Raw genomic sequence first — 14,095 nt, 5'->3', positions numbered from 1 at the left:
CCCACACCCCCCTAGACAAAGCAATAGTGAAATATATGTTTGGGTACCATGCATTGTGGCTTGCTGTGTGCAATGTTTACCTGTCTTTTATGCACTTTCCCATGTAAGCTGTAGTTTTTCTTTTGTCTGTATATATAGGTATTGCTATTTGTGCCTATATTTCTGTGGTATATTGCAGGCTTTTAGATACACTATCTTACATGGTTTTTAGTGTACATACATGACTATGTAGCATTATACACACCACCCTGCCCTGGTCTATGGGAATGGCTCATATCTTTCATGGATTTTTTAAAATGTGAATTTAATAAAGTATTATATTTAATTTTTTTTATTATTCTTGTATATTTATATTGTAGGAGGTAAGAACCCACATTTAGCACAAGTCAAAATTTTGCCATTTCTGTATATGTTCCTGAATTTAATCTCAGGATGCAAAGAATAGATGCTGGATGCATAGAATAGATGTTGAGCTGTTTTTTATTATTTTATCATGTCTCTGCGACAACGTTTTTCATGATGATAGGGATAGTTAAAATTTTCACAAATCCAGCAAAGTAGGTGCTTACGTGTACACCCACTCAACACTGTCTCTAAGGTTACACTATTACAGCACAGCTTTGCTTTAAAATATAGCTTATATATAAGTTTCAAAAACTATTTTTGCTAAACTTTGTAAGTAAATAAATTATAAGTGATGGGAATTTGTTTTATAACGTAATGTGAAGAAGCATACATTATGTTCTAAATGTTACAAAATGATCATCTTAAAATGCATTGCCTCAACCTGTATTATAACGGACTTCTGAAAATTGACTTAATATTGAAAATTACATCTTATTGTACAGTACATAATTGTATACAAATTTTATAGATGGTAATTACCGTATATACTCGAGTATAAGCCGAGTTTTTCAGCACGATTTTTCGTGCTGAAAACACCCCCCTCGGCTTATACTCGAGTGAACTCCCCCACCCGCAGTGGTCTTCAACCTGCGGACTTCCAGAGGTTTCAAAACTACATCTCCCAGCAAGCCCGGGCAGCCATCGGCTGTCCGGGCTTGCTGGGAGTTGTAGTTTTGAAACCTCCGGAGGTCCGCAGGTTGAAGACCACTGCGGTCTTCAACATCATCCAGCCCCCTCTCACCCCCCTTTAGTTCTGAATACTCACCTCCGCTCTGCGCTGGTCTGGTGCTGCAGGACTGTCCGGAGAGGAGGTGGTCCGGTGGGATAGTGGTTCCGGGCTGCTATCTTCACCGGGGGCGCCTCTTCTAAGCGCTTCGGGCCCGGCCTCAGAATAGTCACGTTGCCGTGACAACGACGCAGAGGTGCGTTCATTGCCAACGTACTTCTGCGTCATTGTCAAGGCAACGCCTCTATTCCGGGCCGGAAGCGCGGAGAAGAGGCGCCCCCGGTGAAGATAGCAGCCCGGACCACCTCCTCACCGGACCACCTCCTCTCCGGACAGCCCTGCAGGACCGGACCAGCGCCGAGCGGAGGTGAGTACTCAGAACTAAAGGGGGTGAGAGGGGGCTGGATGATGTTGAAGGCCGCAGTGGTCTTCAACCTGCGGACCTCCGGAGGTTTCAAAACTACAACTCCCAGCAAGCCCGGAGAGCCGATGGCTGCCCGGGCTTGCTGGGAGTTGTAGTTTTGAAACCTCTGGAGGTCCGCAGGTTGAAGACCACTGAGGGCGAATGATGAGAAGAGGATGATGAAGGGGGGGTGTGGGGATGATGAAGGGGGGGTTTGGGATGATTACAAGGGGATGATGAAGGGGGGATGTGTGGGATGATAAGGGGATGATGAAGGGGGGATGTGTGGGATGATAAGGGATGATGAAGGGGGGATGTGTGGGATGATGACAAGGGGATGATGAAGGGGGGATGTGTGGGATGATAAGGGGATGATGAAGGGGGGATGTGTGGGATGATAAGGGGATGATGAAGGGGGGATGTGTGGGATGATGACAAGGGGATGATGATGAGGATGTTAATGACGGGTCTGGATGATTACATGGGGGGATGAGGTATTTCCCACCCTAGGCTTATACTCGAGTCAATAACTTTTCCTGGGATTTTGGGTTGAAATTAGGGGTCTCGGCTTATACTCGGGTCGGCTTATACTCGAGTATATACGGTAGATAAATATGCATACTGCATATTAGGATTATTCATTCCACAGAAATAAAATGGATATTGTGCACAATATTGCACAGCAACCCAATCTCCACGCTATGTTTGTCTATGAATTGATGAAGCCTTTCGAGTATTCTCATAGCATATTATGATATTGTTTTGGCTCAAATTCGTAAGAATTGTGATCCTTAATTTAAATAATTATTAAGTTCCCCTGAGTTAACACTTTAGAAGGAACTAGGCAGCATTATTAAGGCCAGGTTCATATCACATTTCTGCTCTCCATGGCCTGGATACATTGTCATGTTAACATGGGATATCAAAGAATACATACATGGACAGGCACAGGTCCCATTGATTTCAATGGCCCAAATGTAGTCAGGTATGTGTTTGCCTTGGAGTCAAAAGTGTGGATTTCTGCAGAAAACACATATATGCTCAGAAAATGACCCAAATGTAGTCATTAACTGACTATGTTCGGGATATTGAAATCAATGGAGCCTGCGCCTGTCGGTGTACAGATATGATGGCACCTCTGATGGCACCTCATTTTAAGATTTTGCCAATGTATCAATGACACTACCTATTCACAACACCTAGAGGTAAATGATGGGTACCCAGGACCCACCTAATGTATGGGTACCAATAAGGTTCTAGTTACAGTTAAACTTAACCTTTATTTCAGATGCATAATAAAAACAATCATAGATACAAAATGCGTGATGTGAGTACACAATACATAATCACGAAAAATAGCGCCAAAAGATAAGGTGAGTACCTATTCTAACAGATATAAACTAACACTACCTAAGGGCCAAATAAACCCTCCCTAAAACTAAGTATGGAATTGGGATGGGGAATTATACACAGCACACAAATGTGAATACATTGAAAATACACATGCAATTTGAAGGTTGTGGCAAACCTCTCTTACCACGCGTTTCAACCACTAATTTTGTTGGCTCATGAGGAAACAGGAAGGAACCACAATATAGCCCACAAGGTGCTACTATACTCATAAATGAGATACAAAATATCACAATCAGTAAATAGATAATAGTTCAACACAATCATCAGTTGAAAAGTGGTTTGACATAGTAGTCAAAGCAGGCTGATGTAGATAAAATGCAGGTTAATGGGTTAATAATTGTTAGATTCGTAGGTGTACAGTTGTTTTGGTCTGTTGCCCAGAATGGAGTCAGTGTCAGTCAGATGGAAGGCAGACATAAGATAGTATGAATATGCATCAACTGATGCATATTATATTGATATATTAAGCCAAAATGTATGCACTAGATAATATTCCCTTAATATGTGCTGAATTAGTATCATAGTCCGAGAACATATAATCATTGGCACCGCTTTTGTATTCAGGAAGCTCTGAGATGATTGGCCCATTGGGTAAATATGACCGGGCCTCTTAGAGCCAGTGCTCAGAGGAAATAATCCTCGGGGAAGTTAGATGTAAATGACTCCCCATTTGAAAACCACCATCAATATTCCAGCCTAGACTCCTAATACCAACGAGGTGACATGAAGCTCCATATGTATATAGAGAAAGCAGGAACTCAGGGCCTTGTTAACTTAGAGCACCAGGCTCCAAAAAAAAACAAAAAAAAACGACATGGTGCGCCAATGATTCAGACGCTGAATTCTGATCCTGCCATTCCTACAGTGAGGAGGCCACAGAGTGGCCTCCTCACTGTAGGAACGGTAGGATTACAATGAAGAAATCAGACACCTTAAACCCATAATACACAGTAAATGGTAATAATTGCACCATCATACAAAGTTCCTTGTACAAAGTACTAGCTCCGCCCACCACCAAATGGGAAATACGCACCACCTGTGCACTGACGTGCCGGTCCCGCCTTCGGCCAAATACAAGTATACAAGAAAGAATTGACACCCGGCACTCGGGATGCAATTAAAAGAAGTATTCTTTATTCTAGGATCATCAGACAATGGTCACAAACAGAGAAAAAAGCGTCATACAAAGTTCAGTATAGGTATTTTTGGTGCGTAATCTAGTCATATGGGCATTGTAGGTAACCTCTAAAGACTCCCAGGGAGACAACGGTTGACCAAACTCATTTAAGCCAAGACCTTTGACCCTTATAGGAGTGAATAATAAACCATGAAGTGCACTGCCTACATAGATTACTATGTAAGTCACTTATGGTGCTTATGATTTTAGCAAATAGAGCATTTTTTTTTTCTTAGCTGAAAGCATCAGGGCTGTTACTGTCTGGTTCTCTACTTACAGTATTAATGAACTCCATAGCAACCTATCACATGTATACATGTCATGGGGCCATTAAGGATGTATGGTGTCGGCTTCTGACTCGAGCCTGCTCCATACCTGGTGGCTCCCAGATGATTTCAGTAGCTGGGGATTGTCACTAATAAGACTCAAAAATTAAAAGCTGCATTAATATAACAGTTAAAGGAGATCTCCACAGATAGTGGAGATCAGTGCAGTACACACATAGCAGCAAACCTTAGAGGGTGTGAAGACTAGAAAAAAAAAAACATTGGCTCGAACCTATAACTTTTACCCGATGATCAGTTTGGCTAGGTGCGATAGTTACAAGTCTCTGCTTCTCTAGCCATCCTTTTCCTCTTTTCTTGTGTGCTTCACAAATATGGTGCAATGTTATTCAACAGAATGTAAGTAAACAAGGCAGAGGGGGATGACCAGAATCCTACTGCTTCTCCCTCGTTATATTAGCTTTGATTTTTGTTTGCTTTGGAGCCTATCACCACTATTTGCAGCATTGGTACATTGAAATGTGTTCATGATGAGAAGGGTGTGAGCGTGAAATTAATGTTAAAATAGAAGGTTACATTTAAATTGAAGTTACAAGAATATATCATATTCTCAGATGTTTGACTTATATCTGTGAACTGGTGTTCATGCTGTGCCATCCCTAGCAATATTCAACAAAACGTGTATTATTTTTGCAGAAGATTTGTTTGAGTAGATTCCAAACCACAAGACATGATGGAAGAAAAGCCTTGGATGATTGAAGGGGTATTTTTTTTTTTTCTATTCTGATAGTGTAACTTTCTTTCTAGCTTTTGTTTCACCTTCAATTTAAAATGTATTTTGCTGCAAAGAAAAAATAATAAATATTGTATGTTACAATTCAATGGAACCAAATAGTTTTAGAACAATCAGATATTCTGTATTGCTGAATGTCAGACTTAAATGGGCTCTGTCAGATTCAAAAACTTTTTATATGCTATACATCTTGGCAAAACATTAACCTTTCTAAAGAAATAAAAACAAATTTTTTAATTTTTTTAAGGAAATCATATAAAAAAAAAAAAAAAAAAACACTAGGGGTTCCCATACCATCCAGGATGTAATCCTGTCTGGCTGCAGCATCATCTTTGTCCTAACTAAAGCACTAAGCGAAGGTGGGACTAGCACTCCTCTGTGCTCACTCCTGTTCTATCAGACTGCAGCATGAAAACAGAAATCAGGGGGTTTCAGAGCAGCCTGTAGTGATTGTACAAAGAGCACTGCTAAGGAGCCAACTTCTAAATCCAGAAAAAAAATGTTTAAACAATATTTACAGAGGATCCTCCATTTTTTATGGGAAAACCTGGAAAATCTCCTCTAGCTTCTATCAATTCCTGGCCCCTCCAGGGCACTGATATTGATGTATGTTTTATATTATTATATCATTTAGAGACATATATTGGTTTTGCCATTGCTGGCACATGCTATTTGTTAGATGTTGCATCTAACAGATGATAGCATGCATTATTTTTATGCAAGGTACTGTGGATGTAGCTGTTATTAAAGGAGAACTCCGGAATATAAAAATTGTCACCCATAGTGCCGGCAGTAAAACAATAAAGATGTACATACTTTCCTCCGCTCCCACTGGGGCCTCCGGTAACCGGCTCCGGTCTCCGCCGCGATCCACTTCCTGGTTGCCGGTGGTCGGATGAATCATACTGCGCTCAGCCAATCACCAGCCGCAACGAAGTCAGACTCGGCCGGTGATAAGCTAAGCGGCAGTGTGAAAACGCTTCAGGACACAAAATTCTTCACTACACCGGCACCTGCGGCCGGGGCCGAAAACGTCACACTGCCGCTCAGCCTATCGGGACTTCTCTGTGGCCGGTGATTAGCTGAGTGCAGTAAGACTCTCCGACCACCGGCAATCAGGAAGTGGATCACGGCGGAGGCCGGAGCCGGTTACCGGAGGCCCCGGGGGAGCGGAGGAAGGTATATACATGTATGTATTTTTTTACTGCCGGCACTATGGGCGACAATTTTTATATTGCGGAGTTCTCCTTTAACTCTAACCTCAATCTATAGTGAATGTCCACACTAGGTATTTTAAAATTCCACTGGAGATCAGAGAAGTGTTTTAGTCAAAGTATGTAAAGTGGGTTGAAGCATATAATTGCTACTAGTGCCTCCTTGTTTTAACAAGTATATTAAAGCAGCTATCTAGGTGCAAGTCATGCAACTAATATCCTTCAGCCGGATATGGTAATACATTTACTGTAATGATGGCAGACTTGTCCTTGAACATTGTTGTATAATTTAAGTGGTGTCTAGAAATCTAGTAGTAGAACTTCTTATGTTGGAATGCTAAGCAAATTTCATAGGCCCCGCAAAGCTGCTTTTATCTATGAAGCTTTACAACTAATAAACATCTAAGATAGGGAATGTGTGGGGTAACAGTGCTCTTAGATCCAAGGGGTGAATGGATAGATGTTGATGGGTTTATATGGTGAATGAGCTCAGTAATGGAGTTGATCTAATGAATTGATTGACAGCCAGTACATAGTTGCATGATGATGTATTGTCATGTTAAAAGTGATAACATGTATTGTAATTTAAGAAAATAAAAGAAAAAAATAAAGAAAAGAAATCTAAAGAATTATTGCAAATAAGGCCTTACTAAATTAGGAATTGCACTGAAAAGAGTGATGTGAACAGAACAGAATGGCTTCAAGCTATCAACATTTAATGTCTGAAGTTAAAACAGTCTAAATAAGAGCATATTTTATGTTCAGCACATTAGCGCTAATATAAAAAAAGAACACACAAAAAGACTTTCAGATTCTATTTTCATCGAGTTGCATTTTTCTTTAGCCAGTTGGCTTTGTCAATTAGCAGAAAGGCTTAAACATGCCGTATTGTTTTATATTGCTATAAACTGGAGTGCAGCCCTCTATTGTTTCCTCAGGGTCACAAACAAACCACCCTGTGCATTAGAAGAACACACATTTCAGATACAATTAAATGAGAGTATAAATGATGAATGCCAAACTAATATATAAATTGAAGAAATTCTAAAATACCCATTAAAATAAATGGCTCAGATTTTTTTCTTTTTTTTTGTAAAATATTGTTTGGCGTAAACAAAGCTTTGCAGTTAATGTCTGTTCTGGAAACAAAGTCCCTTTTTCAATAAGAGATTTTATTGTGGCAAATAATGACGCTTAAGGATTGTATTGTGCATATTAAAGATTGTTAAATATACTCACAGCTGTGCAGCTTCATTATCATCTTGGTCATCTTCATTATAAGGATCATAATGTTACTCTCTGTTTTTTTTTTCAGACGTCTATAGACAATTTTTCAAAGAGAGTGGTAATTTGTTAAACTGTGTGCTACTCCCACTTACAAATTTTTTTTTTGACATATCAGGCCATGGATAGGCCAGGATGCTCAACCCCCCACACACACAGGTTTTATAAGACGGGCTCAATAGACTTACAGTGGACCCTGCCAACAATTCAGGGAGAGCAGCAAGCTGGGGAGGCTCTATTTAGCGATTGGTGGGGGTTTGAACAACCCAATCGATTCAAAAACCTCTTTATTATTTATTTCAAACATTTTTAAATGTGGCAGTAAGAATTAAATATACCTTTATGCATATCAAGGTTCTTTTTATAGGGGCATTTAAAGAGAATTTGCACATTAGGCAATACAAGTACCCAATATTAATTTACATCTCTGCATTTTTGTGTAAATGTTCCCTTCAATTGGTATCTTTCTCCAAAGGCCACCTTCATATAGGTACAAACCAACTGTTCTTCAATGTAAACAAATTATATGGGGGCTGCTATTCTACCTTTTTCCAGAAAGTCTGTGACTTAGTCAGCGCTTTTAGCTTTTTAATGACTCAAGAAAGGAAAGACAGGCAAACATGTTTTGAACTGCAATGCCAAATTGAGAGGAAAGTTGAGTCTAGTGGGGAGTTAAACATAGTGTACATCCATCTGACCTGCAGCTTGGGTGGTGGCATAATAGGCACTTGGCACCCACTATTTTAATCCTTTGAGTGCTTTTTGTCTGTAGCTCATAAAATGATGGTACCTTGAGATACACACTTGACTCAAAAGGTTTCATGGGATTTATCTGAAGAAAGGCAATGACAGATGCTGTATAGGACTACTTACTGCAATCCATTCTTTTTTGTAGTTGGAAGAATAATGCAGCATATAATGCTGTTTGGGCTGTTGCATGTGAACAGAGTCTAGGTTATGATATTTTCTGCATATCTATTCTCTTTATTGGCTGAAATAGCTGTTCGTACAACCACAGTAGGTTACCACAACAGGTAAGACTTTCTGTAACCACTCTTAGAATAGCATCTTAAACACAAAGCCAGTAAAAAAAACACATCACTATCGCTTAATATGAAGGAACTTCCACCTTCCACATTTGTTTACTCTTATGACAAATAGTGAGGAATAATGGTATCATATCTTTGGACAAGTATGCTTATATGCACCGTCTACTCACAGACCACTTGCATACACAGAGTCTCCAGGATAATGTTCCTTTGTTTCATTTATTTATTTACAAACTTCATGAAAACCTGTTGCAAGGTTTTAGAGACATATCCATTTTCTCATCTCATGAGTTTTCCCCAAAACATAGTGAACATAGTGAAATGATGTCCACACAACAGTTTTTAAGCCTTATTTTTACCCTACTTTCAACAGTTTTTCTGTTCACTCACAATTTTTTGATCTATTTTTAGCTTTTGGGCAGTTTTTTCAGCTGTGTATGACTTAAAATAAAGCTTAAAAATGATGTGTGAACAAAGCCTAAAGTTGTTTTGAGTATTAACTTAGTGTATGTAAGCAGACTGTGAGTATAAGGTGTGCATATGAAGCATATTTGCCAAAAGATATATCCATAGTCCTATCTTTTGTAAACTCTACATGTATAAACGTTTAGTCTAATTGTATAACCATACATAACACATGCTTACATTCCACTTTAGAAAACTCTTTTTTTCACCTTATTCCAATATAATGTTGCTTTCCTAACCTGTATGTCCCACTTACGTCAAGACTGTTATCTCGGGGTCATCATATGGTTATTAATTGTGCCGTTGCTTTCATCTTTGCAGCATCAATAATTGGGAACTTTTTAATCCGTATAGAACCTGCCTTTCCTCCAGAAACAAAGAGGAACATTTCCACTCTGATTAAAATGCATTATAAGAGTCTGTTCACACATTCAGGTTTTTAATTGCAGTTATTGAATACAAAGCTGGGAATGGATTTGAAAAAAGAGAAGTCTCGTAATTCAATTCTATTTGTCCTCCATTGATGATCTGTTCATAAAATTTACAAAAATAATATTTGGATCTTGTAAGTCAATAATTTTGAATGGCAGAGTAAGTCATTTCTTTTGATATTTTTAGCACACCAAACTTGCAGTGTTGTTAATCCTTTAACGGCTAATAACAGATCATTTCTAAGACACATGAAACACTTATTTGCTAAACAAATTGATAAATCTTTACCACACACTCCAATAAGCAATTTCTTTTCATCTAAAGCAGAAATGTAATTAGAAATGGAAGCACTTCAAGGATAACAGTAGGCATTAACGGAAAATGGCTTCTTTTTGGATTTTATTGTGGGCAAATAGCAAGCGCTATAGTTATAATAAAGGAAAATACAGAACATTACAAGCTATGCTCTTTGCACATTTACTATTGATTTCCTTGAGTCATTCATAGCTCACAACCAGCATCCCTATTTTCTTTACTATTCATGCCAGTTTTAGATGGTCATAATGCATTTATTGTGGGCTTAATACTCGAATCCCCTTTATTTGTATGGTATAAAACACTTCCACATTATGGCTGCCTGAAATTGCACTAAAGTGGATGAAAAACTAAATGTAAAGCAAAAATGACGGCTCTCCTCGGCTGAATGCTTACACCTGCGCCTGGATTAGCCAGAAGTGTTCCCGGTTCAAGCAGTGCAGAAAAAGGAAGAGATTTCCAGCGCGGGATGAATGCAACAGGTTCTTTATTACGGATCACATGGAATGCACAGGTAACACAAACACGTTTCGGGTCAAGCTGGACCCTTAGTCATGGCATGTCAGCTATACAATAAGAACAAGCTTAAATAGTAAAAAGTATGGTCACGTCTGTGTGACATCACAAAGTTAAAAGCTCATACAAAAACATGGAAAAAATACAAACTCAGAGACATGGAAAACATGGAAATGGATAAGTCAACATCCCAAACCATATTGAACGTATTTGAAAAGCCCGCAGGCATATATAATATCTGTGGGCATTCGGAAACATACAATAACAATGGTAATAAAAATAGCCACAAAGAAGTAGAATAGCTTGGAGAGAGGGAAGCTGTCGAACAGAGAGCCAAACATAGAAAATTAGTATGTCAAAATCAAATCATGTCTTAAATTCATTCCTACAGGCTCTCTTGTATTTAACAAAAAAATCCAGTAAGACTCTCTGTTCAACAGCTTACGTCTCAGGTCTCCATCCCTAATATTACTTCTAACTTTTTCAATTACATTTATTTGTAAGGCCGACACATCTCCATTATGCTTATCCCTGAAATGCTTCGACAGGGCTGAAATATTGTATTGATCGTTTTTAGCATCGGAGATGTGTCGTCTAATTCTTGTTTTTAATGAATTCGAAGTGCAGCCTACATTTTGGCATCGACAAAGACTGCATGAGGCTAAATATACTACCGAAGTAGTGTTACAATTACTGTAAGATTTGTTAAGGTACTGTTTACCCGTAGTGTATGAGACAAAGAAGTTGCATACTTGTATGTGTGCACATGTGATGCAATGGTTATGTCCACATCTCCATGTGCCTGGGTGATGTAACCATGTATGTGTATTGGATGTACTAGATTCTATCAGGAATAGACTAGGCGATAATTTAGTACTAAGTGAAGGACCTCGTCTGGAAACAGTTTTAATGTAAGTTTTATCAAAATCCTGTAATGCACTATCATTTTCAAGAATAGGAAGATATTTTTGCATAATTTTACCAATAGTATGAAATTGACAACTATAACTGGTAACAAAAACAGGGAGTTTCTTTTTCTTATGCAACTCCTGTGTAGAAGGCAAGTCTATCCTATTTCTAGAGCTGTTATGTGTAGAGGATATCAGGGTGGCTCGATCCAATTTTTTTGCTTTTACATATACATTACTTAAAGTGACCTCATCATATCCTCTAGCTTTCAACCTATCATGCAAGGTCTGAACACTACTCAATTGCTACTTGTGATGTAACTGCGTTATATCCCTCCATACCAAGACAGCAAGGATTGTTGGCGTTGACACATCATCTCAACACCCATAGCAACTACTCCCCTGATCTGAAGGAATTTATTATTTTAGCCACAGATTATCTTCTTTCTAATAATTATTTCATGTTTAATGGCAAGTTTTTTCTTCAGATCAGGGGAGCTTCTATGGGTGCGAAATTTTCACCATCTTTTGCCAACATCTACATGATCTATTGGGAAGAACATTTTATTTTCAATTCCAGCCACCCATTTCTTTCATCCATAAAGTATATTGGTCATTATATAGACGATCTGGTCTTGGTATGGAGGGATTCTGAAAACAAATTTAATGAATTCATTGATTACATCAATGACAATTGTCACGATTCGGCTTCCAGGTAGTGGATCCTCTGTGCCAGAGAGGGATTGGCGTGGACCGTGCTAGTGGACCGGTTCTAAGCCACTACTGGTTTTCACCAGAGCCCGCCGCAAAGCGGGATGGTCTTGCTGCGGCGGTAGTGACCAGGTCGTATCCACTAGCAACGGCTCACCTCTCTGGCTGCTGAAGATGGGCGCGGTACAAGGGAGTAGGCAGAAGCAAGGTCAGACGTAGCAGAAGGTCGGGGGCAGGCGGCAAGGTTCGTAGTCAGGATGGGTAGCAGAAGTTCAGGTACACAGGCTTTGGACACACTAAACGCTTTCACTGGCACAAGGCAACAAGATCCGGCAAGGGAGTGCAAGGGAGGAGACTAGATATAACCAGGGAACAGGTGGGAACCAATTAAGCTAATTGGGCCAGGCACCAATCATTGGTGCACTGGCCCTTTAAGTCTCAGGGAGCTGGCGCGCGCGCGCCCTAGAGAGCGGAGCCGCGCGCGCCAGCACATGACCGCAGGAGACGGGAACGGGTAAGTGACCTGGGATGCGATTCGCGAGCGGGCGCGTCCCGCTGTGCGAATCGCATCCCCAACGGCCATGGCAGAGCAGCGCTCCCGGTCAGCGCTGACCGGGGAGCTGCAGGGAGAAAGACGCCGTGAGCGCTCCGGGGAGGAGCGGGGACCCGGAGCGCTAGGCGTAACAGTACCCCCCCCCTTAGGTCTCCCCTTCTCTTTATCGGGTAACTGCCTCCCCTGGGATGAGGACACCGGGAAAGGATGGAGGGATTCCTCAACGGCAGGCAGAACCGCAGGAGTAGGAATGGGGAGAGAGGGCAGAGGGCGAGACCTGGCACGGGGCAGTGTGACACCAGGACGAGGGCCATGAGGGGACACAGAAGCTTGCCTAATGGAACTGGGAGGGGGGGAGGGGCATTTCCTGTGGCAGGCAGAGTCCTTAATGACCTTAGGGGGACCGGATACAGGAGGAACCACAGAGTTACGGCAAGGGTTACTGGGAACCGGTTTTAGACAGTTCTTGGCACAAGAGGACCCCCAACTCTTGATCTCCCCAGTGGACCAATCCAGGGTTGGGGAATGAAGTTGAAGCCAGGGAAGTCCAAGGAGAATTTCCGAGGTGCAATTGGGGAGGACCAAAAGTTCAATCCTCTCGTGATGAGATCCGATGCTCATAAGAAGGGGCTCCGTGCGGAAACGTATGGTACAGTCCAACCTGGCTCCGTTGACCGCGGAAATGTAGAGCGGCTTGACGAGACGGGTCACCGGGATGCTGAATTTATTAACAAAGGACTCCAAAATAAAATTCCCGGAGGCACCAGAGTCCAAGCAGGCCACGGCTGAGATGGAGGAGTTGACTGTAGGGGAAATCCGCACGGGCACCGTGAGACGTGGAGAAGAAGACTTAGAACCAAAAGATGCCACACCCACGTGAGCTGGGTGCGTGCGTGCGTTTCCCAGGCGTGGAGGACGGATAGGGCAATCCACCAAGAAATGCTCAGTACTGGCACAGTACAGACAGAGATTTTCTTCTCTACGGCGATTCCTCTCTTCCTGGGTCAGGCGAGACCGATCCACTTGCATGGCCTCCTCGGCGGGAGGCCCAGGCGAAGACTGCAAAGGATGCTGTGGGAGAGGTGCCCAGAGATCTAAGTCTTTTTCCTGGCGGAGCTCTTGGTGTCGCTCAGAAAAACGCATGTCAATGCGGGTAGCCAAATGGATGAGTTCTTGGAGGTTGGCAGGAATCTCTCGTGCGGCCAGCACATCCTTGATGCGACTGGATAGGCCTTTTTTAAAGGTCGCGCAGAGAGCCTCATTATTCCAGGATAGTTCAGAAGCAAAAGTACGGAATTGTATGGCGTACTCGCCAACGGAAGAATTACCCTGGACCAGGTTCAGCAAGGCAGTCTCAGCAGAAGAGGCTCGGGCAGGTTCCTCAAAGACACTTCGGACTTCAGCAAAGAAGGACTGGACTGTGGCTGTGGCAGGATCATTGCGGTC

At 41.4% G+C, this 14,095-nt stretch overlaps 1 protein-coding gene across 1 annotated transcript in view; it reads left to right on the top strand.

Moving 5' to 3' along the window:
* LOC130345428 (fragile X messenger ribonucleoprotein 1 homolog B-like) overlaps positions 1–14,095 on the top strand; it is a 616,453-nt gene that overhangs the window by 597,396 nt on the left and 4,962 nt on the right. Inside the window, exons 5-6 of the mRNA XM_056554515.1 lie at positions 360–362; positions 11,319–11,388. Of these exons, the coding sequence (XP_056410490.1) occupies positions 360–362; positions 11,319–11,388 (73 nt within the window). The remainder of the gene's footprint in view (positions 1–359; positions 363–11,318; positions 11,389–14,095) is intronic.

Source organism: Hyla sarda, chromosome 1 (assembly GCF_029499605.1).
Source record: "Hyla sarda isolate aHylSar1 chromosome 1, aHylSar1.hap1, whole genome shotgun sequence".
Lineage (NCBI taxonomy): Eukaryota > Metazoa > Chordata > Amphibia > Anura > Hylidae > Hyla > Hyla sarda.
This window is presented reverse-complemented; position numbering and strand designations above follow the sequence as displayed.